The sequence below is a fragment of the Anser anser genome, assembly GCF_964211835.1.
Source record: "Anser anser genome assembly, chromosome: 13".
Lineage (NCBI taxonomy): Eukaryota > Metazoa > Chordata > Aves > Anseriformes > Anatidae > Anser > Anser anser.
This window is the reverse complement of record NC_139734.1, coordinates 10,167,426-10,193,962: the sequence shown is the minus strand read 5'-3', so window position 1 is coordinate 10,193,962 and position 26,537 is coordinate 10,167,426. Positions and strand designations below refer to the sequence as shown.

The 26,537-nt window shown below is 44.7% G+C and overlaps 2 protein-coding genes and 1 long non-coding RNA gene across 12 annotated transcripts in view; all 3 read left to right on the top strand.

Annotated features, from left to right (window-relative positions):
- Positions 1-2,338, top strand: part of MAMLD1 (mastermind like domain containing 1) — a 78,636-nt gene extending 76,298 nt beyond the window's left edge. For all 3 annotated transcript variants that reach the window (XM_083797161.1, XM_083797159.1, XM_083797160.1), the window contains one exon: positions 135-2,338. In XM_083797161.1, the coding sequence (XP_083653287.1) occupies positions 135-1,156 (1,022 nt within the window). In that variant the 3' untranslated portion in view covers positions 1,157-2,338. The remainder of the gene's footprint in view (positions 1-134) is intronic.
- Positions 2,339-3,127: 789 nt separating this feature from the next.
- On the top strand, positions 3,128-5,630 carry LOC310880819. Its single transcript, XR_014571932.1, has 2 exons — positions 3,128-3,451; positions 3,851-5,630. It is a non-coding gene; the product is annotated as an uncharacterized lncRNA (long non-coding RNA).
- A 9,551-nt stretch (positions 5,631-15,181) lies between these two features.
- MTM1 (myotubularin 1) overlaps positions 15,182-26,537 on the top strand; it is a 39,980-nt gene continuing 28,624 nt past the window's right edge. Inside the window, exons 1-3 of one of the 8 annotated variants that reach the window (XM_083797185.1) lie at positions 15,182-15,369; positions 15,729-15,828; positions 26,451-26,522. In XM_083797185.1, coding sequence (XP_083653311.1) covers positions 15,826-15,828; positions 26,451-26,522 — 75 coding nt within the window. In that variant the 5' untranslated portion in view covers positions 15,182-15,369; positions 15,729-15,825. Of the gene's footprint in view, positions 15,499-15,728; positions 15,869-26,450; positions 26,523-26,537 lie in introns of all 8 variants that reach the window. The other 7 variants (XM_083797184.1, XM_083797180.1, XM_083797183.1 and 4 more) reach the window with 7 other exon arrangements.

Sequence of the window (26,537 nt, the reverse complement as noted above, 5' to 3'; positions counted from 1 at the left end):
TAACAACGCTGTTACACAGCCCACGGAGCAGAGGCCCATGTAGAGAAAGATAAGTACGGCGAGGCAGCCTGTTAAGGATCTGCCGTGTTGGCAGGGTGAAGGTGCTCCCGGCTAACGTGTCTCTCTGTGTGCAGCTGTGCAGCAGCCCCTTCCCACCGAGTGCAGCCAGCCGATGCCGGCCCCTCCGCCCAACCACCGCATGCTGCCGTCTAACCCAGCCATGCTCCAGAGCACCTTGGGCGCGGGCATCGCCCCAGCCACTGCCAGCCAGAGCAGCGGGACCATGGTGATGATTCCACACAACCCTGGCAAGCAGCAGGGGGTTTTTCCGCCTAATTCTGACTTTAACATCCCCCTGCGGCCGAGCCAGAACTCGCTGGGCATGAACTCAGGGTGCCAAACTGTGCACAGCCACGCGGCCGTGCGGCCGGGAATGCCGATGGCCGGCTTTAGCTCTGGCTCCTTGGCGAATCACTCCGCAACTCAGCAGCACTTAAGACAGCCGAGCGTGCCAAGAATCCCCAACGTCTATCCCAACTCGTCTGCCCAGATGTGGACGCCGACTGCTGTGCCAAGAATGCCAAATCAAAGCCAAATGGATACCAGCATGCAGCAGTTCTCCAGTAACACTCTTTTCCCCAAACAGAACGCGAGGCCAAACGCGTCGGGTCAGCAGTTCTCCCAGCAGGCTGTAGTGCCGCCAAATCAGATCGCTCCCGGAGTGCAGGTCAGACAGATGCAAAAACTAAGCATGGGACAGGCTGGCCAGGGCTTGAGCTCGATGAGTACTCAGAACTTGAGACACAATTTAACCAGGGGACCGTTGCCAGCTATGAATGTTATGAAATCAATGCCACAGGGAGTGTCTGGTTTTAACCAGCTCAGTCCTGCCTCGGGCCTCGGCCCGCCGAGCTACCCGGCCACCGGCCAGCCGCCCGACGCATTCAGCAGGATGAGCGCGGCTTCCGAGCTGCCGCAGTACGACTTCGTGGCCCAGCACAGCGGCTCCATCCTGCCCGCAAACTGCAGCGACACTGACTTCCTTGACTCGCTCATGAAGAGCAGCAGCAGCAGCAACGACGAAGAGTGGTTGAACAATCTGACAATGATAGATGACATTTTGGGACAGCACGCTCAAAGCTCCGGACACGTTTAGCTCGGGGAGAAGCGGTCGCGTTGTAAATAACGTGTGTGTGGCTTTTAAAACCAACAGGTGGCCCATGAAAACCGCCACCTCTTTCCGTACAGAAAGACTAGACTCAGCCAATTCTTTGCCTGCATCAAAGTTTAATATTGGCAGTTTTTCAGATGACTGTATATATTTGAATATTTTGTAAATTATGTTTTCCTAAACCTTAAATGTAGAAGTATTTATACTTCTTTGCTGGACTGTTTGTAAATAAATCTATAGCATAACTTTTGGTTTTATTATAGGGATTTCATTATACCTTGTTATAAATATGCAAATAATATTGTTAGTTTCAGTAATACTGTGTATTACAGCATAAAATACTTATGTTTTTGACATAACTTAACACATGAACTAGGGGTGTCATTGCAGCCAGACTAGGCAGAAATCTGTTCTCCCATATCAAGAGGAAAGGTTGAAAAGTTGCATTAAAAAAAAAAAAAAAAATCCATAAAAGGAACTGCTGGTTGACTCACGGCTCAATCCTGCAGCCTGATGGTGGCGTGTCGGTCCCCTCAGGGCTCCCAGCACAGTCAGGGACCTGCCAGCAGGGATCCTTTTGCAGGATCAGGGGGAAATTCTCGACGTGATACACTCCAGTACGCTGATGCGACGCTGGCAGCGCGTCGCCCGGTGTCCTGCAGTGAGGATGTGACACTGCGGTGTGTGTGCGTGTCCATGCGTCGCAGCCAGCTGAGGAACACGCGGTGTGACGTGAGTTAGGCTGAAGAAGAGGCGCTGGCCCGACATCGCGAAGGCTTCCTGGCCACTGCATCCCGCAGCGAAAAGGCGGTTCTGGTTTGCACACCTCTGCCATGTATATTTGTAGTGTACAGGTGATTCGTTCCTGGTTTTAAGGCTTTTCATAATTTCTGCTTTAATGTGAGACTTTTTTTCAGGGGAAAAGTCTATAAACATTAATAGTTAATTTTTGATGTTTTTCTGTCAGCTACTATTGTCCTATGTATATTTAAGAGTCTGTTTATAAAAGATTCACTGTACTGTAAACTTCTTAAAATGTTCATACTTTGTGTAATCATATTTTAATAGTCACATCATACTTCGCAATACATTTGTAATATAACGTCAGCTTCAAGCACAGAATGTTTTTTTCTTCATACCATAATAAACTGCCAGGGGAAAATTGCATATATTTTATGTGCTCGTTTCTTAGCTGCAACATTTTGTACCTGCAGATATTTGAATTAATTTGATTTGTCCAGGATGCTACGACGTCAATCTAATAACGTGTACAAATGTGTATGTGCTGTTAATAGACAAAATGAGCTAGACAAAGAATTGAAGTGGGCCTCAGTTTTGTTTTAAGATGGGCTTTCCTAGGCCCACTCTCCGTTTCCAGTACAGTTGTGGGCAAATATGAACAAATTAGTCTCTGGTTTTTTACATAGCTCCATTTTTTTTTAGGTTTCAGTGCTTATTATTCAGAAATAGAACTGAATCTAGATTTTGGGGCTCTTGTACTGCTCCTTCAGCAGTGCCTGCGGTGGCATTCACTCCTTGAACACAGGTCTGAGGGGAGAGCCCGTGCCTGCTCTGGGGCAGTGAGCTGGGCACAAGGAACAGCAGGATGAACAAGGACGTTTTTTGCCGTAAATAAATGCACAAACAGAGTCTGTAGGTAGAACTGCCTTGTTTAAACACAAGCAGACACCACCCCAGCTTTCTAGGGCTGGCGGAGATGTAGTGCTGCCCTTCATCCCAGAGACGCCGTGGGCATGATGAGCTTGAGGAAATCTCCTGGGGAGGATTTTCCTCAAATTGGTCCATGCTGGAGGGAGGGGCTGGGTGAGGTCGTCCCCACCCTGGTGTGAGCCCCTCCTCTCCGGAACCTTTTTCTACAGAGCTGGATGGCAGAAAAGAGCTTCTGAAGTGAAAAAACATGAGGAGGCAGTCAGTGTATAAAGCAGGTGGGTAGCAGCTCTGCAGACAGCAGGCCTCTCCCAGCCACCACCACCCTGCACCTCTTGGAGATCCTTGAGGCTTCGTGACGGTGAAGGCAGGAGCTTAATCCAAGTAAACTCCCAACAGGCCTGATCCCAAGAATGATACGTATGAGCATGAAACCAGGGCGAGGAAGAAAGAAGCCAGTTTTTCAGGCCAAAGAAACCGGCCTCGCCAAACAACCACCCAAAACAGGCTGTAAAACCCTGCAAGTCTTCGAATGAGACAGAAATGCCTACCCGCCTCCAGACGGCAGAGAGGCGATAAATGCCTCTTAATACGTCTGTGGTGGGGACAAAGGTGAGTTTGTGTGGCTATGAAACTTGGCAGCCTTTCAGCAGCTTTTCTGCTGCGAGTTGGGTCCTCTCCGGGGCAGCAGCTCTGACCACAGGTCTGGGCAGTGCCAGCGCCTGGCCCCCTCTGGGTTAGCCGCACGGCAGTCACAGGTGGAAGGGGTGACTGCTGCCACACACATTTCTTTAGGATATTAATAAATATTACAAAAATACCCCATTTTCATTCTTCGTTTTGTCTTTGGCAATGAACCTTTCAGCTTCTCAGGTCTGTGGGGTTTGGGTTACCAGCACTGGGTGGGGATGTCTTCAAAAGCCAGCTGTTTGCCACTGAATTTATGAAAAACTGTTTGTCTTGTACCCAAGTTGTGTACCCACTTGTTTTCACTCTTCTTTTTTTGTCTAGTGCTTGAACTGGTAGAGCTCTTCACCTCTCCATCTCTCGTTCCTCGTGTCTCAGTTGGGAGCGGTTGTGCTGCCTTACCTCACAGGGGCGTTGTGAGGAGTCACAGCTGTGTCATGCTTTGAAGACGGAAAATTATTATTATTTTCTTGATGTCTCTGGTGGTACTTGTAGCTGCTGAATCCCCTGCTGCTGACCTCTCGGGACTTTGGCACATAATCTCGATGGCAAGTGCCCTGCCTGGGTTGCAGCTGAAGAGCTGGGCTGATTTTTCTCCTCGGGGCAGGTGCACAGGGAGGCTTGTGGCTCCGACCAGGGCACAAAGTGCAGGGTGAAAGCACGCGGCACATCTCAGCAGCTGCGGCATTAGTACTGCAGTTATGGTCAGTATCAGGCTGTAACAAGCAATGCCTCTATCCTAGCAAATTGCCTGGTTTATTCTGCAAAAAATACCTTTCTCTGTACTTTGCCCTCCCCTTTTCTTCTCTCTGTTTCAAGTGTGAAAATGCCCGAAGCCTGATCCTGCTTTCATGGTCCGTATCGCTAAGGCAAATAGTTGTGACTAGTGATGGAATAAGGCTAAATACCTCACACGACTTACCCACCACGCTTACTGGAGCAGGAGGATCACACCACAAGGCGTACGTAGACTTATGCTACAAGCCAAATTCTGCTGCCTTGCGGGCTGGTGTAAACATGGACTCGGTCGACTAAAGTCAGTGGTCTAGCACAGGATTTACACAGGCATAAATAAGAGCAGCATTTGGTGCTGTGGAAGCGCAAAATGAATCTAGATGTCTAAAATAGCTACAAGGAACGAAGTGTCTGACAGCGCTCACTATTGAAAGCTATCATTTATTTCCCAAACAAGTTACGTCACCAGACTGCCCTCATAATTATGGCCGTGAAAACAGGCAAGGCAGTAAGATTTTTCCTCTTGGATTCTAAAATAACATCAAGTCCCTATAAAGGCCAGAATTTCCAAAGACGAGCTCACTAAGAGCTTGTCTGTCTTAAAGGTTAGTGGCATAGGTAAGTCAGACTTTAAAACTCTATGCTTACCATGGAAAAATTCTCTTTGTGGATTGTATTAATCTAAACCAGACTGTTTTTGACAAAGGCAAAACAGAAAAAAACATGCTCATTCCTACAAAAAAAAAAGCATCCAGAAAGCTCCTAGGAATAGGTGTCATGGGAGCCCATATCAGGCAATTTCCCCAGGCAGCCTAGCCCTGACTTATGCAGAACCTGAGCCGTGCTGCTTGGTGGCTCTCCAGGATTGATTACACATCTTGCTTAAGAAGCTTTCAACAAAGGAAGCCGCACTGATGCTGAAGTGTAAGGTCAAGTTCTCCTCTTGTGTAGGATGTTGTAAATCAGGAGCTATTCCACTGCCTGCGGCAGGGTAAACCCTGATTTACACGAGCCCGGGAGCAGGAGCGAGCACCTGGCGAGGGGGCTGGCACCTGCTGACGGCGCTGCAGATGTGCCCATGCCCCAGGGAGAGGGCCTGGAGCGGAGCCCAGCTGCAGGGCAGGCAAGGGCAAGGGAGAGCTCTGCTGCCCCTCCTGCCGTGTGTGTGCTGGGGGCAGGTGGCTCGTGGCCCTGGGGGGACACTTGTCCCTGCCATGTATGCCTGGTCCAGTGATGCGGGCTGAGCTCAGGTTGTGGTGCTTAGCAGCAATTGAATGCCTGTTTCAACTTCTGTTCCCTGCTACGTGTATATCAAATCCAAAAAAAAAAAAAGAGAAGAGTCTGGAAGAGGACGGAATGTTTTAAATACCACTAAGGGTCTCTCCTGGGCAAGGTAAAAGCCAAGCAGAGGTTGGCAGCTGCAGGAGCTATGGAGAACTTAAGGCTCTGTCTGGTCAGGAGGCCTCCTGTGTACAATCCCACACAGACCTGGGGAAAGGCGCCTGATTAAAGACACCCCGCTCAAGCCAGGAGAGCTGCCGTTAATCACAGCCCGTTTCTTTGCTCCCTCCCAGCTCACTGGCTGGTTTTCGTAGCACTGCTCAGAACAAATACGCTGTTTTATGCACGTCTTAATCCATTTCCCGTTCTGCGGCAGGTCTGGGACTTGGCTTTCGTCCCCGCTCTGCCCATGGCAGCCATGTGCCTACGGAGGGCTCGCGCCGCCTGCGTGGTGCGCTTCGGGTCGTGCAGTTTGCGCCGTGCTGCACGCCCGCTGCGCGGCCAAGAACACATGACCGTGCACACGGTGGGGACACGGAGCCCAATTGCTTTGCTTTTCTGTGCTCAGGAAGTAGAGATTGGATTGGATTTGTATTTTTTTCTAATTTATTTTTTTTTCCTGGAGGTTGGCATGGCAGTGGTCTGGCTTGCATCACGGCTCCGTGTCAATTAAAATAACCCACAGCTACAGCAGAGATGTGTCCCCCCAGCCCACAGGGCCCTTCGCCGTGCAGCTGAACTCTGCTGCCAGCTTCACAAGTGTCAGAGCCAGAAAGCAGAGGGGGAGCTCCCGGGTTTTGTGTATCACGTCTTTTACCCTTACAAAGGTTTACGATGCTGCAATTTAATGTCTGCGATTTAAGTAATTTGGTAGGAGGAAAAAAGAAAACGTCATTTTATGTTCAAAGTTGGATTTGTATCAAAGGAAGATGCTATGTTTCGGTTGTTCTGATGTTGCCTTCATCCATTTTCAAGGAGCAAAGGGACCCAGTTCTGCCTCTGCTTGGTTTCACGTCCTGAGCCATGCTGCCTTTGATGGATGGCTGGGACAGACAAGACCAGGGTAGCAGCAGGAGGTGGTGAGACAGCCTATTTTCACTCCCTGAGGGGAAATCAGCCCTAAGCTATAAAGTTGTGAAATCCCTTTTTTCTTCGCTAATATAGTGCTGTGCTTGACTCCGTCCAGCTGCAGAAACATGCTTTGTTTCCAGTTTACACACTGCTCCTTGTCAGCCCTGCCTGCTTTGTATGGCAGCGGGGGAAACAGAATTAACTTGCAGACCAGGACCTGTGCTCCTTTCCTCTTCTCAGCCCATAAATTCTTATTCTCTTTCACCTATTAGCTGGCTGTGCGGTTTGTCTGGGAGGCTCCCATTAACCCCCTCTTTACACCTCACAATCTTTTTATAAATATATATATTTTCCTGTGCCCTTTCAGGGAGATTATGATGTCCACTTAGCAGTGGGGGACTGCGAAGCACAAAAGGCTCTGGACTCGAATCCCAAAGATGTTTAAGTACCTAATGAGGCAGGCAGACACCGGCGGGATTTTTTTAAGCATAGTTAAGCAGAACCAGTAGCCACGTCCTGCAGCCAGTGGTTTGCATCACCCTCGGTGGCTGTACACACGTTTGGGCTTTGTTTTACAGACCTGGGAGGAGAAGCTGGTTGTTTCAGCACGGCCTGCTGCAGCCAAAATGTGACCATGAGTCAGGCCCCTTGGTGTCTTCATTTTCCAACCTCAAGAGCCAGTCGGCTCATCCTGGCCAGGGAGAGCGTGCAGCCTGACAGGTAGGCAGTGGAGGATGAGCCATCGATTCCACTCGTCTTCCGCACAAGCTCTGCTCTTCCCTCGCCACCTGACTTCCAGCAACCTGGGATGCAGCACACCTCGCCTTTCCAGAGGGCCGTGGGCTCACAGCAGAAACCTGGGCGTTTTGCTCCTGTCCGCCGGTATTCCTGCCAACAAACTGCCACCTGTGCGTCTTGAAGAGCAGGTGTCTGATTTCTGCTTCAAACCCACAGCTCTTTGCTAAGGTTTTTGGCTTATGATTTGCCATAAGACTCTGCAGAACCCACTCCTTTGTCTGGGGAGGCTTTACAGCCCAGAGATGTGCTCTTCGCTTTAAATCAGGGGGGCATCTGCTCTTGGTGTCCCTGTTCTGCTTTAACATTTACCTTGACCAGTTTTTCTCTGAACACTGGAAGTGATTTCTGACAGATCTGTCCTTCAGCTCTTCTGACTTTTTAACTAAGGTATGCTTAGGGTTGGTTTGTTTTAAATCTCCTCACACACCTTTACATTTCCTTTGTTTTCTCTACAAAGTCTTTCACACGCAAGACAGTAACTCGTGGACTGACATGTCTGACTGTAAAGAAGGCTGATGGGAATCCAGGGCTGTAAGAGGTGCAGTTGTGAGTATTTGGAAGGTGCCCTCTTCTCCCTGCCTGTCTACTCAGTGAAACTTAATTATCTTGACACCTCTACTGTCTGACTGTCTTTTGAATTTGGTACAATTAGCCAGCAGTTCAAAATTGGAGGGGGGGGGGGGGGGGGTCATGGGTAAGACACTCAAAAGTGATTGCATCAGGCTCAGAAACTGGCTACAAGTTAGTCGTGATGAAAATACAGCCTTCAACAGAGAACTAAACATTATTTACTAGAGGGAGCAAAAAGAGGTCATTGCATCCTGGAACAGTTACCAGTATGGAAGCCAAAAAAAACATGCCTATGTTTCCAGCTGCTATGCCAAAAGCTGACACGCCAAGCCCCGTGTAGCTCTGCCATCAAGGTGCCTCCTTTCCCAGCACTCTCTAGCTCAAGGGGATACGCAAATGTGTCCCCATTTACCCAGTACTTCAGCTTGCAGACATCTCTCTGATTGACCAGTTTAGAAGCTCAAATGCCCGATACCTCTTGAGCTTCCTATGGATGGCTAATGTACCCAGGAGTGCAGCGAGATACTATCTGCAGCTGTGCTTGGCCTTGCATGAAATCAGACAGGGAGGCTCTTTTCATCTTCTTGCACCTTGAGCTCTGATCCCAGAATAATGTTTTCATTTTAATTGTCTGTCTGTAGGTAATTTTATTCCTGGTGTCAGCATCCACAATAAGCATGAAGAGAGTTTTGCCTCTGGCTGTGGCAATAATGATAGCTGTAGTACCTCTTGTCCGTATCCTCAAACATAAACTGTAAGCTGTTCTAGAAAGCAAATATATTCTTTGTGTGTTTTATGCAGCGCCCAACACAATGAGGCCCTGGTCTCCAGACGCTACCACAGTACTACTAATAAATAATAACTCAACACAGAGATTAACACTGTCACAGAGAGACTTTCTGATTTGGTACATTAACTTCTTATTCTTTTCATGCTGTGAATGTAAGCTGTAGCTGGAGATACAAAGTGCTGTGAAGATTACTGTAAGTACTCTGATCTCCTGAACCCTGAATGGAGGTCGCTGTTGTATAATAAATTGCATTAAAATATAAATGAAAAGAAATCATGTACAATTTTTCCAGCAAGAATTATTCACAAGGAGCTTCGTAGAAGAAATTACTGCGTTAACTCCAATAAAAGCCATTATTTCTTTCAGGTGGCTGCTTGAAGCTTTGCTAATTGCCTGCAGAAACCTATATCAGCATCTGATGCGGTATTCAGGGCTTCCCAAGCCCCCGCTTGTCCCATTGATTTTGCAGAGCTGAGAGGGGTTTTGTTTTACTCATTAGATCAACCAAAGAAGTTCTGCTTCGCAATAAAATGATTTTCTCCTACTCACCGGAGTGCCCAGATGAGGCAGGCAAGCTGATTCACAGCAGCTTGGCTCTTTCAGTACCACCGGAATGACTCTTGGTCCCGTGGGAGTTAACAGAAAAACCTCTATTGCATACCGCAGCAGTCTGAACGGATTACCTGAGGTCTTAAAGCACCATCTAGAAAGGTAAGCATCAAACTTGGGGCCCTTCCTGTTACTCACAGTATCAAAGTTTCCCTGTGCTCCCCATTTTGCTGTTCAGCACTCCAGCCATACCTAGTTATGTTGAATATTCCTGGGGAGGGGTGGTGTTTGCCCTGGCAGAACATCTTGAAGAAAACTTTGATCACTTACTCAGTTGAGGCTAAGTAAAGTACACCGATTTCTTAGTTGTTTCATTTAAATTTCATCTCCTTCTCATATAGCTGTGAATAAGCACGTCCATGTAAATGGAGCTGCTCCGTCTGGTGGGCTAGAACCACTGCTCCCAAGAAGATGCCTGATAATACCCTGAGTGCCAGATTGTTTTTAACCCTGCCAATAGATGGCGATTTCCTCTAACGGGAAAGAAAATTACATCTGAAACCTGGTTTCTCCTCACCCACTGTGATATATTTAGGCAAACTGACTATGGTGGAGGGTTTTCTTTTCTTTTTATTATAAAGAATAACACCTTAATCTAATGAGATTAGATCTATTTTCCCTACAAAACTTAGTCAGGGGAAATGTGAATTAAACCGAAATGAATCCAGCATGAGTTTTTGGAGAAGCCAGAAGAAACCAGGTTCTTAATTCCCCAGACTGTGCACTGGGAGTCTCTGCCGACACAGGCTTGAATCCAACCTAAAGGTTGTCACCAGCATCTGAGAGTGCAGAGAGTAATGGACCACCTGGTTTTTGGAGAGGGAAATCAGTAATGTTCTGGTGGGTAGTGGTGCCCAGGACAGCTGGCCAGCTCATTGATTTCCTGTCCTGCATAAGTAGCTACTTCTGCTGCTGATGTGAGCTTTTTGCTTGATTTTTGTGATAGTGTTTGGTATATTCTGATCTAAATAGAAGAACATTTCTAAAGAGGGAAGGGCTTTCCCAGTACTGATCTTTCTACAGACTCTCTGGCTGAGCCCTGGGATCTCTGGACTTGTCACTGTTCAGCCACTGCTGCCCGGCGCCTGACTGAATTTCAAAGCAAACCCCTCTTCTATGGGGATGGCAGCTGAGAGGGGCTGTGCTGTGTTTCCAAAATGCACAAATATATCACTGTGAGTAAATGGTGGTGGAAATGTTCCCCTTCCTGTCCCACCAGCTGATGTGACTCTTGTACTATAAAACAAGTAATATTTCTGTTTAGAATACGTATGAACTCTGTTCTGTCAGCCCATGTTGTGTCCATTGGCATACTTAAAATAATGCTTAAAATAACTTTTACATGCTGAATTTTAAGAGATTCAGACAGATGCTACTGTAGTTTAAGTTGTACATGTGTGGACCTTGACAAAAATAGAAGGGGATGTGGCAGTCCCATATTACAGAGACTTTTTACACTGATAAAACTGTTTGATGGATCCGTGAGAGACTTTTACAAGGTATTTTAACTTTAACCACTTTGCTGCAGTCTCAGCTGCTCGGCATCACTAAAATTCTCTGGGGATTTGAGTAAAACCTCAGTCCTTCAGAGAAATTCAGTTCTGCACAGACCAAAAGCAAAACACTTAATGGGTATTAGTCTAAAAGGTACTTCTGTTTTATGAGCTATATTTACACATTTAACAGGTCACTTTCTATTGCAATTTACATTTAAGTGCACTGGAAGCTTATTCCTTTGTGTGCTATTTAATTTAAGAGGATTTTCTTCTATTTCTCTTAATTTGGGGCATTGTTCTGATGGTACTAAAATTAATTCCACTAATAGTTCTGGTAATTCAGTGGATATTACTAACTTCCATTTGTTTGGTTCCTTTCATCCAAATTCATTCCAGTGCTTTTAAAACCTTTTACTTACTATGCAAATTAGTTATGAAATATGTGAGAATGAGTTTGCCTTCCTCTGAAATGCAGCTACGTCTCAAATAAAACATACTAACAGCTTCTAATATTTGCATGAGGAAAACAATGTGTGTTTTTTAACATGAATACGGGAACAGCAAGTGCCTAATATTAATTTTCTCTCCTTGAAGACAAAGAATTGGCATCTAATAGGAGATGTCTGTCTACTAGTCACAGCAGGTGTGTGTGTGTACACATACATTATATGTACATATATCCTTTAGTTGGTATGTGTCAACTTTTGGCATCAGCAGTACTGTGCTTGCAAAACCTAGGTATCTGAAAGCCTGCATCTGCCTGATTTCACAATAACAAGTATGTACATTCAGTCAGTGTTTCTGAAAATGGTTCCCAAAATACAATTGCTATTTCCAGCCTCAGGACTTGCAGGATCCAGAAATACAACGGGCGTCTTACATAACTCACCTTATTGCTACTGTGAGTCAAGCAGCAAGGGGCAGATTTTTTTTATTTTATTTTTAGGGTGCTATAGGTGTTTTATTTGGTAACATGCTACTTGATAAAGAAATGATTAGGCTAATTGAAGGGAAAAGCTAGATAGAAATAGGTTAAAGAGGTCTTAAAGTACAGCTTATAATAATTAAATCTGGCAGTCTTTATTTAGCAGGGACAAAAATAAACATCAAGTTAGCAAACAAAAGACAATAACAGGAAACAAAGGGTGTAAATGGTGCAGTGTAAGGAAAGCAAAAGAATCAGTGATGTACCATATCATTTCTAATATCTAACTTGTAAAAGTGTGTGTGGGGGGGAAATGTACACGTGAACATATGGGCATACATATAAAAATATGACACATTTAACACTACACTGTGTTTTCTGTTTTATGTCACAACTATTACCAAATGAAATTTTTTGCTAGGTAGGTGGATATAAATCATCTTTACCTTGGCCTGTGGGCTTGATTTAAAGATAGAGAATTCCTACTTCCAATTGTTTTTGTTCCTCTTCCCCCTAAAATAGTAGGAAAACAAGTTAATATTACTATCAAGTACCTAGGCTTTCCCTGGCATCTCAGTTCTTTATGTGTGTTTATTATTTGCATTACCTTAGTGCTACAAAGCCTTGTTATGGATCAGAATCGACACAAATGACATTCCCACCCTGAAGAGCTTTACAGTCAAAATAAGAAATGGGATAAGTGAGGAAAACAGACAGGAGAGGCAGCACAGTGAAATGTGATGCTACTGTAGACGTTACAGGAAAGAGAAATTTTAAGCCATGTTTTGAAGACAAATGATCAGCAACTTTGTGGCTGTTTAGAGCATCCCTGGAAATAAAAGGCAGGTAAAAGAAAGCACAAAATAAGTTGTTTAAACATGTTACAAGTGGGCTGTGAAAACTGACGTCACGAGCTGACGGGAGCTGCAGTTAGGCCTCAGCAGTGAATGGAAATGGCAGGTAAGGTGAAGACCAGCTATCAGGCCTTTCAAAGTAAAGACAACTTGGTAAGGATTGACATGATAGAGTGGGCTGAGCCAGTAGAGGGATGAAAAGAGAGAAATAATGTGCTGAAAATGACAGACTAAGAAAAATGGGCTTTGTAGCAGCATTCTCAATAGGTATGAGCAAGACAAGGTTATATTTTCCAAGGGCAAAGGAAAGGATGTTGAGGTAATTGAGATTTGAGAAGATGGGAGTTTTAGCTATATGGACACATTTGGACACAGTCTGAACATAAAGGACTATGGAAAAGTCTGAGTCCAAGGTGATTATGTACAGGCAGATAATAATGTAATAGATAAAGTAGAGAGCACTTGTGGGAGAAGGCACAATGCTATTTTAACTATGCTGAGCTCAAAATGGCATTAGGGTTCTCAATTAACCAGTTCTTATCCAGATGGTCCAGAGATTGGATGGAGGCTGGAGTATTTGTGTGCCGTCTGGGCTGATTATGACCCAGCCACCATATGCTACAATTCAAAAGAAGAAAGAACAGGCTCAGAAATACAGAGACAGCCTAAACATCCCCAAAGTTAAATAATGTATGTTCTTGCAGAACCAAATAGCCATCAGGTGAATCAGTGGTCAGGTGCCTCAAAGTGGTTTTTGTCCAGTTCACATCTTACAGGCATCTGACCATGCAGGTGTAGGGCTCATGGGGCACCTGTGACTGCATTCAGAAGGTGAAATCCCACTCAGCATTCATAAGAAGGTAATAGAGACACAAGCAAAGAGTTTAGTTAGGAAAGCATACCACTGTGCAGTAAAGAGGCATCATTGTGAAAAATCTGAGTGGAAATTTTTGTTTGAGTGAAATTTCAGAGAGTAATTGTGGAGAGCACTTTTCTGACTCTTCAAATCTAAGATCATTAAACGAGTGAGGCAAAAAAATATCTTTTAAGTCTTCATAATGTCAGAGAGAAGCTTTAAAATGTGATCTGAATGAAAGTTTGAAAGACTCTTCAAATAAGAAGAATCCTCTGTGTGTATGCACGCACATAGACAAATAGATATATACTTATACATATATATAAATATAATCCAATACATTGATTCATGATTTCCTGTTGGAAATCCATATTGGAGTTGATCAAAGCAAGGCTTCAAAATTGTGTCAGTGAATTTTCTAGTTAGTCTTTACTGAAGGGGTGAGGTCAGAAGCAAGGGTTCATCATAGGAGAAGACAACAAATGACTATCTGAATGACGGAGGTGAACTAATATTTCATCTCCTTTTGCTCACTGCTTACTTCTGCTGATTATTAATTTTAAACTCACAGTTCCATGCTCGTTGTAGAAAACAGTTTCTTGAGTAAATAACAATTTCTTCATGAGAAGAGGATCCATCCCTTGCGTGTTTTGCTTTGATTCTCTACAGTTTTTGGAATTCAAGATAGAAATTGTTGATAGCAAAGGAGATGCCTAGAAGTAATGAATAAAATCAATTTTAAAGTGATCGTCTTGTGGCTCCTTCTGAAAGTACATCTCGTCTGGTACCAACACATGGCTCACCTCAAAGCGTGTGTAGCTCAGAGTTGGATCTTCAAATGGTGTAACTGTTCAAGGACAACAAAGGACTGGCAAAATGAAACTGAAGAAAGAGTTTTTGAGGAAGATATGGAAAAGCAAAGACTCCTGTTGTCGGCATGGTATGGGCAGGTGCTTGGTCTGCCTTCTAGAGGAGGATGGGGCCAGCGCTGCCACCATGCTGGTGTGAGGTGGGTGTTGCTGCGGCCGCCAGGCTTGGCTAACCTGAATAACAAGCTTGTAATTGTATGGAATCATGAAGGGGCCCAAGGTGGTTCTTTTGTTTTATATTGTTCTCTTTATTTTTTTTCCTTTGCTCTGCTCTTCTGTCATGTCCAGCCCTGAGAAGGGAGAGCACTGGCTCTCCACTGCCAGGAACAAGTTAGCTCCTGAAGAAGCTGGATGTGGTCGCTCTGTAACTCTCAAATACGCTCTAAAACATTACAAATGTTTTGTAACATCCGAAAGGCACCTTTCCTGAGGGCAAGCAGCAGCAGACAGCAAAGCCTCTCCAAATTACCACCTTGCCCTCCGGCTGTACACAGCCCTTGGTATGTACGGTGACAATGGGCCATTTTGTAAGGCGGCCCAAGAATTTATTTATTTCAATCTTGCATATAGAATGTTCTTGATGCCTGCATCATAAAATTTATGTAAATTTCTATTTGTTGTCAGGGTGTGTCAAGAAGGCTTGGGCGAGTGGGATATATATATAATTATTAACGTCCGTTGACTGATCAACTTGATCCACCTTCTAGGAGACACATTCCCTGCGTTTTTCCTTCCTCCTCCTCGCTGTTTTTATTTAGGAACTCCCTGCTTGGAGAGAAAAGGCTCCACTCCCAGCGGCGACGCCACCGCACCGCGAGCTCTCCTCAGCGCCCCCTTCCCGCCTCCTCCCTCGGCGCCCCACGCGCCTACAGGTCCCGGCAGGCCCCACGAAGACTACAGCCCCCGGCATCCCACGCGCGGCGGCCCGGCCCAGTTCCGGCGGGGCGGGCCGCGCTCGGGCCCGGGACGGCGACGGCGGCGGGGCCGCGGTGAGTGCGGGCCGGGCGGTGCCTCCCGTCAGCGCCCGCTCCCCTCAGCCCCCGGTCCCTCGCCCCCTTCCCCGCCCTCAGCTCGGCCCCGGGGGAGCGGGGCCGGCCCCGGCCTTGCCCCCGGCCGCGGTGAGGGAGCGCCCCGCTGGGTTTGGGGTTTGGGGCCGCGGCGGGGCTCGCTCCTGGGCCGGGTTCGGGGCCTGGGGGTGCCCGGGGTGCTCCTGAGGGGAGCCGGGCCCTGGGCTCGGGGCAGCCCTCTGGGGTGGCTCTGGGGGTCGCGGGCTGCTGCCGGTCTTTGTGCTGTAGGGGTAAAAGAGCGTAGTGCCCCCCTAATTCCCGTTCCTTTACCTGTTTTTCAGATGCACGTGGAGCTGAGAGGATAGGAGAGGTACTGGCTTCGTTTTTCTTGAGGCTGTAGAAGGCAACGTAGGGGAGTTCAGCATTACGGTTGTGTGGATGGTAAGGGGTCTGCAAACCAAGCGTTGGCTCGTCACGAAAGGCATGAAATGAACCTATATGTGCTTGAAAATACATTGGCTTTAGTGCATAATACTGGTTTTGGGGCTGTGTTGTTGTTTGATGGGTGGATATCTCACGGTATTGTACCTTATCACTGTACAAAACGAGAACTGCTTTCCTGCTAGAGTTTTTAATGTTAATTTGTGGTTTGTGGTTAAAAAGAAGGTAAGCTGTACAGTTAATAAGAAAGCTGGCAAGCGCACCAAGCCTTAATACGCAGAACTTTTGGGGCTGTATGTAGCTGTGTTGTGTGGCACGTGTCACAAGAGATGAGATAAATGAGATGCTTTTGATGAAGGGCAGAATCTTCCCTTTCTGCACCCTCTCAGAGGCTTCCTTCGGAAGAGACAGGCTGCGGCATCGCTAAAGCTGAGCAAACTCTAGAGCTGAGGTATTCCTGCTATGTGGAGTTACAAAGTTAACTAGTAAGAGTCAATTTGGAATGCAAGACTAGTTTCGTGAGAGCTCACCGTAAATCTTTAACGGTGTGTGTGCTCTTTTAAAGGGGGCAACATTAATTTTTATAAGAACTTGGACTGCATAACAGTAAGTTTTGTTTCACGGTCTGTTCCTTCTGACTTCCCCATGTTACACATTACCTTTCATGTGGCATTCATTCCTGAATGTATCTGGGTAAAGAAACAAATGCCAGTGTTGTTTGGGAACAGGTGACAGAGGAAATGCTTAACAGTGGGCAGTGAGATGCCCAAATACGTATGGGGAACGTGAGGATGGTTGAGTCTGCGTAGCATTTCCACGTGAGAGACATTTCAAAACTGTCTTAAAGATTCGGAAGAGAAAGTTCTCTGTTCCAACTGCTTGATGCCAAACCTGCTGACACAAGATAAAACATAAAAAGAACTAGTTCTGTTTATTTCCTTTCTCCAGAATGTTTTTAATAGTGACTGTTCTGGGGTTTTGCTTCCTTTCTGAAGCTTTTAAAAAAGTAGTATCAGAGGGAATACTCTGGCAATGATAGCAGTGTCTTCTGACCTGTTGCGTTCCCATCAAGGTCTAGCTACAGCACAAGAGTGTTGTTTGAAGGCTGAAGGACTGCACACGCTGTTGTCCTTTCATCACACACCGATGTGGGCACCTATTTTCTACAGCTTACTAAGCCTGGGGGCTTCTGAGCAAGAGAAAACAAAAGTAAGTTTTTTTTCAAATATGCACACTTTTGTGTAAGGTAGGGTGTGTGTTTTTCAAAAAAATCTAAGCCCAGCCTCTTTGCTGGGTGGTCACATAAAACGAGCAGAAGGGCCACATGCCAGAGGCTGTTGAGTGGCTGGATCCTAACGTGCAGAGGCAGCTGAGAAATACAAAAATATTGAACTTTCTGTGCCCAACAAAGTTCCTGTTGTTCAAGCCCGCTGCCTGAAAAAGAGCACGCCCAAAAGTACAGTGGTGCCTGATGAATAACTTAGGCAGGCTACTCCCAGGTCTCTCGTCTTTAGGGAGTGAAGCAAAGAACTGTTTGTGGGTGTTTTCAGCAGAGCCCTTGGTCTGCTTCTGTTTGAACAGGGACAAACTCAGAACAGCACTTTCTCCGTAGCAGTGCGTGTAATATTCAGGGAAGGAATACATGTTGTAGCAGAAGAGGGAACCAAGCAGAGCAGATGAAAGAGAGTGACTCTGATGCATCAGTTGTGCATGTTCTCAAAGGAAAGTTGGAGGAAAGCCTGAAAAGGGGATGTCATTTGAACCATGAGTGTCGTTTTTTTATAGTGTATATCAATGTATAACAGTTACAGTTTCCTTGTCTCCCCTGGAATCATTAGTTAAATCTTTAGCAACAGAGCTATAGTGGCCTAAGGGGATATCTTTCAAGAAGAATGAGCGAAGAGCAGCTGAAGATTTTCTTAACAGAAAACTTTGAAGCTGTATTTGCTATCCCATAGGCATTCCTGTCAACTGCATCAGCTTTTGACAATGTGGGAGGTATACATTCCCTGCAGGGGATGTAAAGTAGAGAAAATAGTCTGAGTGGGTTTAGAAAGCCACAGATCAGCCTTCAGGCATAGGTATCCTACAGATGTAATGCTGGTTCTAGAAGTAATGTGACAAAGGGGTCCTAAACCCACTCACTTCTGCATCGCCACCGAATCTAGCTAAATTTAACAGCTACTTTGCTGTACAAGGCTACGTGCATAGAGGGAAAACTGCTGCCTTCTCTGATCTGCTCGTAACAGAGCCTCCACTTCAGAACTCAGTTATCGAAGTAAATATTAAGAAAATGTCAGGAAAAAAAGATAATCATGGCAAATGAATGCTGTTACGCAGAGAACAAATACAGGAAAAGCGCTGAGCGAGTTAGAGTGGGCAGAAGTAACTCCTTGTAACTTATGCTAGCAATAGACCTCTGACAAATGCTAGGCAAATAATTATATTTGCTACAACTGAAGTAGGTGCTGTTTTGCCTTGTTACTGTGATATACAGCATGAGAAATATCTAGCAGACCAAAGTCCGTCCGTGGATAAGTTACTCAGTGCTCCTGATGGCACGTGTCCTGCTGTACCGTCTCTCCGCGAGAGAGCTTGTGCTTCTCGGGGCGGGGGGGGGGGGGGGGACTAACTGGGCTAAAAGCCCAGGATTTTACCCTGAGCTATGTTTTCAATATACTTTGAAAGGAGGAAGCAATTGGGTTGATAATTAGAAAAAGCAATGTTGTGAACTTTTATGTGAGGTCTTGTTGAAAGTCACGTTTATTTTGAAAGTAGGATGGGAGTCAAATTCCATGAGGGGTTAAGGCACTAATGAAAACCCTCGCTTGGAGACAGGAGAAATACCAAGGCAGAACAAAAGCTTTCTTTCTTCCTCCAACTAATATTTCATACCTGGCCTGAACGTGCAAGCTACAGGATGTTTTTTATGAAACATGCGCACACAAGTGCATAGACTCTAGGGGCAATGAGAAAATATTGGGGCAGACTTTTCTTGCTGTGTGCTGCGATTTGTGTGAGTTAATTGTCAGGATACTGCTTCTTGGTGGTGCGGGGTCTTCCTCCTGACGTCTTCAGAAGTGGATGGTGGAGTGGTGCCTGTAGAACAGGAACGTGCAAGCAGCTGCCACGCTTCCCATTTGTGTGCTGCATTAGCAGTCACTCTGTTGTTGTCAGCTTTTGTTCATACGCAGCTGTTCCTGCCGAGCTCTTTGGGGACAGTGACTTGCCTTTTTAAATACGGGACATGTTAGGGAACTAGAGAATGCTTTTTTGGGGGAGGAAGCGTTTCTGATCCTTCAAAAACCCAGCGCTCCACGATGAGTTGTACAGCTTGCTATTTACAGTCTAGCAGAGAACTGGCAACCTCAGGGATGCTGGAATGCATTTTTCCTAAAGCGTGGTGGGGAATTTGCTTTTAGCAAACAGGTAGCTCCGGATGTCAAGTTTTTTTTCTAAGTGATACTTTGTTCTGTAGAATACAGCCTTTTTTATAATACCTTACTGATGAATTTAATTAATTGACTTAAACTTCCTTACAGAAGGGCAAGTACTAGTTCTACGTGCCCTGCATGTACTACATGCACTGCATCCCCCTGCGAGGCTCGTACTGCTGACGTGCTTTTTGTGGTCTAGTTACGGCTTGAACTGAGAATGCTTTTGAAGAGACTTGAAAGCTCAGATGCTTTTCCTGGGCAGCACAGATTTCATACGTATGTGGGGGAGATTGTTTAGATGTTAGGGGAGAAGAACCACACGAGGCACCATCCAGCCTGAGGTCAGTGGGATCGGGAGGTCCCACCTGAGGACAGGTACCGGCTGCAGGCTCCAGTACTGAGAGCTTGCACTCGGAAGGGTTTTGCACACTGTCACAGTGATGGTGAAGCAGAAATGGGAGATTTGATGTTCTCCATTAGCCCACGTGGACCCCAGCGATCCTCTTGGGAGTGAGAGCAGGCAGAAGCTGTGCCTTGATGTGCAAAGGGGGCTGTTGGTGCGTGTGAGATACCATCTGCGCTTGAGCTCTGCTGGTAAGAAATTGTAAATGCGGTTTTAAGTGGTTTAAGAGAGCCTCTTCCTCTTCCTGTGTAAGTGATGCTCACTTCTCGCAGATGGGTCAGTTTTCCTTGTGCTGTACAGACCTTTGTTCACCGTCAGTCACCTAACAACTAGCAGGTAGTTAGTTCTGCTGGCCACAGATACGTACGTGTAAATATGATGTCTGCGCTGGCGTGCCTCTAGGTATGCTTCTGATGTCCATGCTGTATGACGTGTAACTAAAAGCACAGATTTTAACCTCTAACTATGCCTAAATATGATGAGTGACATCATTATATTAAAAAAAGTTCTGCTTCTAAATAAAACTCACATTGGTGTCTTCCACTGTTGCAGGAAGCTTGCTTGCATTTTTTCCATGAAAAAATATAAGCAAGTATTTCTGTGGTGTGGGTCTGCTGTTTTTTTTGTTTGTTTTTTTTTTAATCTTTAATATCTGTTTTGGTACTGGAATGCTCTGCCTTGCGTTGCTTACTCTCTTGTAGCTTTGTTAAGCTTTGTAGGCTTCTGCTGCTCTATTTTTGTTTTCAGTGTTGAGCACAGCTCCTTTGTGCTATATGTAACTTGTTAAATGAGTGCGCAAGAGATGTATTTATTTCTGTGGACTTCATTAGTTGGTTTTGGTGCTTGGATCTCACTGAGATTTGTGGCTGATTGGTGCTATTTAGACAGGGAGAGCTGATGGCTGGCAGCTGCCTTCGTTGGTGTCAAGCTTTCTTGTGAATTGTTGCATATCCCTTTATATCTAATTCTAAAATTTTATTAACCTTTAATGATACAAGAGACTGCTGTTGACTTCATTTCAGGAAAGGCTCATTTACTAATGGTGAAGGTGCTGATACTTATTTCAGTGACCCTCTGATATGGTGACTGAGGTGTTCTTGCTAGCATGACCCTTCAGGCCTGTTACTTTTCCTTTTTTTTTATGTTCCTTTCTTCTCGCATGCTTAAGATGAAATGTTTTTTTTCTTCCCTTCATGGTTATCATAACATTTCTACTGTCTTAAAAATTCCTGGAGTTCTGCTCTATTCTGTGTGTTATTTCTGAAAATGAATGTGCTGTATTATGTGGTCTGTGCAGTGGTGGTACTGACAGATGTGTTTTGTTTTAAGGATATTGCCTTTTTTAATGCTTCTAATTTTATTATGGGAAACACAAGACACTATATTCTTACCAGCTCTGTAGGTTATAGTTTTATTTGGTACAGCAATATGAGCATACCTTGTTATAAATCTGCTTCTTCGTTTTTTGCATCTCCTGTTTAAGTGAGGATGCAAGCAGCGTTTTCTGTCTACTCACAGTAATTTACACTTACCTCAAACACAGGAAAAAAAAAGTTTAATCTATTTTTTCTCCTCTTTGAAATGATTCCTGATTTAGTAGGAAAATGACTTCAGTTTTATCTGGACTAGTAGTTGCAAGTCTTAAATGAATAACCCAATGGCCTGATTGCTTGCAAGTGTCATGATAATGGCTAATATCACTCTTCTTAGAAGCGATCAGATTGTTTTCTGAATTGCTTTGATAGTGAAGGAGTAAATTTTGTAGCTATGTGACTAAGAGAGGCCTTGCAGATGCACAGATTTTATTTTATACAAATCATTATCCCGAGCAGGGCTATGAGAACTTTGGTGTTACCTTGTGTCCTGGGTATTGGTGTGTGACAGTAACCAGGGTGCTTCTAGAAAACCTTCAGTCAAACGTTTTGTTACCACTTTCACCTTAATGATAAATCTGATTCTGGTCAAAGCAAATAATTCTTGTGTTTGTCCCCTTAGAGCCACGGAACCACAGAACATCCCGAGGTGGAGGGGAGCCACAAGGACCACTGAGTCCAGCTCCTGGCTCAAAACCAGAGAGAGATGTCTGAGAGCATTGTCCAAACACTTCTTGAACTCGGGCAGCTCGGTGCCGTGACTGCCCCCTGGGCAGCTGTCCCAGTGCCCGAGCACCTCTGGGTGCAGAACCTTTCCCTAAGACTCAGCCTGACCCTCCTGTCCCAGCTCCGTGCCGTTCCCTCGGCTCCCGGGACCATTGCTCTTCTGCTTTCTTTGTGTGTGTATATATATACACACACGCCTAAAGCCATGGGTGTCACTAATGTCTTTTCCTCATGTTTACCTTACTCAGCAGATTCTGTAAATCTCTTCCATGTATGGTAACTTAGCAGTTTCGTTTCCTCAGTCTTTCCAGATTGTGTTCAACATCTTGGGCTATACAAAATTAAAAGCTCCCTTCTACATTAGGTGGTGTCAAAATTGTTGTTGCTCCAACTGACCGACAGGCACTTTTTTTTCCAGAGTTTTAATGCAGTGATGGAGGGTCAAAATTATTAAATCCCAGGAAAGTGGTGCTCGCAGTAACTTATTTGCTACAGTTTACTTGATCTCAGACGTTTGTTGTGTAAATCTTATGGCAAATGAGGATTGTCTTGTGCTTGGGCAAAGCCTGATGCTTCATACGCGTAAAGATTTTAGGTTGACATAAGCGTGGCTCAGCTGTACAGTGGTTCCAAATTATTTGGTGTGATTCTGGTATAAAGACAAACACTTAAAAAGTCGGGTAAAATGTCAAATGAGCCTTAATTTGTTCCAGGATCGTAAACAAGACCAAGTAGTTTCACCAGGCTGCTGAAAATCTAAATGTGACTTGTGAGCCTTGGTAGTTTTTCCCAGCCGCACCGGGAAATGCACCAGCGTGCATCTTGAGGGGAGAATAACAGTGCTGCTGAGCTTCTGAGTTTTGGGGACTGGCAGATGTGCTGAACACCTCTGCCCCTAATTTCCTTTGCCTTCTCCCTCACCTTGCATGTCTCGTGTGGTCTCTACAGGTGGCAGGCCGCATGAGAAGGTGTGCTGAAGTGTGTGCTGTGTGTTTTGTCTCCCTCGTGTCCTCTAATCTGGTGGCAGTGAAGAACCTGAAGAAATGCTACCTGGTCACTTCGAGTTTCTTAAACCCCAGAAGCTTGGTTACATGTTCCAAAGTTCATTTCAGGGCACATGTCAGCGTTTGCTCATAAAAAGCAGATAGGATCCTTGAACTGACTTCTCAAAATCTGGCCTTTAGTGCCTAGCCTTTCAAACAGCGTTGTGCCTCCACTCCTAGGAAGCACAAGTGTAAATACGGTCCTTAAGGGAAAGGCAAACCCCAAGTAATCTAGTTATTGTAAGATCATCGGAGCCTACGTTTCTTGGTAGTGTTTCTGTAGTAAGTTCGGGTAATTTTAGCAAAGCTTTGTTTATCAGCTCAAGTTAAGTCCAGAAAAAATTGCTTTGTCTCCTTGCTGTGCTAGATCCAAGGAAGAAAGCTCACCTGTTTGTAGCTGCCAAATATCATAAACAGAGTTGCCTGATTTGTTTTAAATTTTGTGGAGTTATTTTACTTCTGTTCAGCTGCTGGCAAACCCTGAGGTTTGTGTGGTTTTCAACTTCGGTGCAAGTACACAAGTACGTAGGGATGTTACTGGGAATAAAATCTGTTTGCAGTGGAAAACTACTTGCAAGATTTTTTCCCTGGGTGGAAGGACTGCTGCTGCTCCGTGATAATGAGAAAGTTGTAGCTATTTTAGGACCGTGATGGTGCAGGTTCTTGAATTGTTCAGGGCAATATTACTTTGCAGAAACTGTTTCTGGCAACCTGCTGGTTTGTCAGAAAAAAAGAAATAATAGAAAAGGAAATATTGCATGTTCGTTTTAACTGTTTTTGACAAAGTTGTCTGCTCTTTGGAGGCAGGGGAGTCCTCCTCCTCTTTGGAGTTGTGTTCTTGTTGGATGGATGCTTTTACATGGGACCTTGTGCTTGCCTGTTGCCTGAAGATCGCAGAACTGCAGTAATTTGGGTTGGAAGGGACTGCCGGGGGTCTCATTCACCCCCTTGCTCGAAGCAAGTTCAGCTTTGAGATGAGACCCGGCTGCTTAAAGCTGTATTCTGCTGGGTCTTCAGCCTCGGAGGAAGGAGACTGCAACCTCCCTGGGCAGCGTTTCACTGCCTGCCTGTGCGGTGTAAAAGTGTTGGCTTTTTCTTTGTTTTTCTTCTGCTTTATATCGAGATGGGATCTCACCGGTTCCAGTTTTTCTGTCGCATCATCCTCTCGTTTACCACTTCATGGACCTTGGCTCTGTCTTCTCAATGCCTGCTCCTCTCGTGTCCATCTGCTCGAGTCAATGTCTGGCTGGTATTGGGGTCCAAAAGCAGGCACTAAGTGCTGTCTGACAGGTGCCCTATAAAGAGAAGCTTAATTACTTGACTCACTTAGTTTACTTAAAAAAAAAAAAAAATAAAAATCAGGGAAAGGTGGGTGTTATAAACGTACCGCTTAGTTTTGGGGTTCTTAAAGTGTGATGGGGTTTCAAACCAACCTTTAGGTAGCACTAAAAATTCTTCCACTTATACTGGTGGAATGATTTGCACCAGCTTTTTTAATGAAAACATTTTGAATGGATTAAAAGCAACATCTGACAGACGACACTTACCTCCAATACATATTTATTGAACTTAATTAGCTCTGAATAAGTCTAATTTGCATCATTGAAGTGTCGGCAATGAAGCAGTAATTGGTTGTAACGCTATAATGAAATATTCTATAGAAATGGCAGTCAGTGAGTGAATTCATTCTCACTTAATGTTTAAAAAAATCACTCTTATGGACTGTTGGTAGAATTTCATACAAAGTAAGCTTACGTACACGGGAGCATGCACCCAAATTTCTGCTGTAAGAGCTGTGTGAATGCACGTCTCTCTTGCTGCTTTTCACTTAAATGTGAGCAGAACCTCTTCAGTTATAAAATATATAAAATAGTTTAAAACGAGCTTCTTGATAAATGCACCTTTGATCTTTATAAATAACTGCTTTTAGAAAACTTAAGCACAGTTTTAGAAATTAAGGAAAATCCTCTAAACAAATGCTGGGAGTTCAGTGACAAACTAAGACAGCAATATAGAAAAAGTCAAACCTGCCTTAAGCTTTATAGTATGTACAATGTTGTAATGAAGGAAAAGCTGCCAAAATACCCTATTTTATAGTCAAAACATTAGTCTCCAATGTTGCAGTAGCTTTGCAGTCACAGGTAGTCTAAAACCAGTGATTTAATGTTGTTCACCAATAGCATTTCATTTAAATGGGTGGAGTTGCGCTAAAATTAGTTCAGGACCCCTCTCTTGCAGGATAAGGAGAAAGCTGAGATTAGAGGAGGCCCAGGAAGGATGTAATAACCTCAGTGTAGCAGGGCAATGCAGGCTGTTCAGCATTCAAAGGCATTCTTCTTAATTTTTCAACCTCAGGTTTCTTTTTTATTTGCTTGCGGTGAGATTTTGATGTCTTTCGGTAAGCTGTGACTCTGAATATTACAGCGTTAAACACTGTGTCAGGTTTCCTGTGTATTCCTTATGAAACATGGAAAATCTGGGCACCATAATGAGATAACAAACCTGTAGAAGTTAATGTCCAGGTTTTCCACTTTCTTGCTGCACGTTTCCCTGTATTGATAGAGTAACCTCAGAGGTTTTCTTTTCATCTTGCAGTTTAATCTGACCTTACTGCTCCTGTAGGACTGCTGCAGTGTCACGATGAGCCCAGCGGTGTGCAGGCTGATTTGTTGTGGTGCAGGTGTCTGTACAAACTTTTTTCATTGAATAGTAGGTAGGGAGATCTCATTTTCGGCTAGAACGTTTAGATGGTGTCATCTGTAATCCCCTAAAACGGTAACTCTCAAAGACTGGTGTACACTGTCAGCTCAGCTTGATGAAGGGTGTGTGATTAGTGAAAGGGAGGCATAACTTGGTGTGAAGTTGCTGTTTGCCTTCAAGAACGAGCATTTTCCCGGTGTGTGTTCTAGAGATCCCCTGTGCGATGTTATGAAATGATTAAAAAGATTAGTCCTGTGTCATGCAATTCTGTCCCTTAATCAATGCCATTTAAAACGAAAAGCACCACCACCACCCACACACTTTCTCTTTTAAATCAAGGCTCTTCAGATCAGAAGGCTGGACACTCCCCCTTCTGGTGGGCTAACTGAAGTTTCAGTTTCGGAAGTGGGGGATTGTTTTTAACTGTAAAAGTACCATAGAACCGCTCTTTCCTTCTTTCCTTTTTTTCAGCTTCATCAACCAGCTGAGTGCGTTGTCACGCCTGTGATTTCTAGAACCGTGCAATAATCTTGTAGTAGCTTGTTCTTGTTTTCCTACATCAAAATTCTCAATACAAATGTTCCACATAAGTTGCATTTCCTAGCATGTGTATCCTGTCACTTAAAATAAGCACTCTGATGTCTGTTGACTTGACTAAAAATAGTGTTCAAACAACTGAATTATACCATACTGCCTGAGTTGAGAATATATGAGAACTGTTCCCAGAGCTATTAATGAGTTTCTTGTTAGATTTGGCTGCTTTTAAATAGTGGCCTTGAATTACAAGACATCGTGTCATTTTTAAAATTAATACTAGCTTGCAAGACATTTTTGGAAGCTCTTGATGTCTACCTGCAGACTTCTAACGTCTAAATGTCTTCTGTAAGCAGTGTGTATTCTAAGAGGAAGTTTAAGTCTCCAATTTGTGCTTTCTCTTCAGATACTCAGTATGGCCTCATCATCAACACCTAAATATAATTCAAACTCCTTGGAGAGCTCCTCAATTAAAAGGGTGAGTGTAACTTTC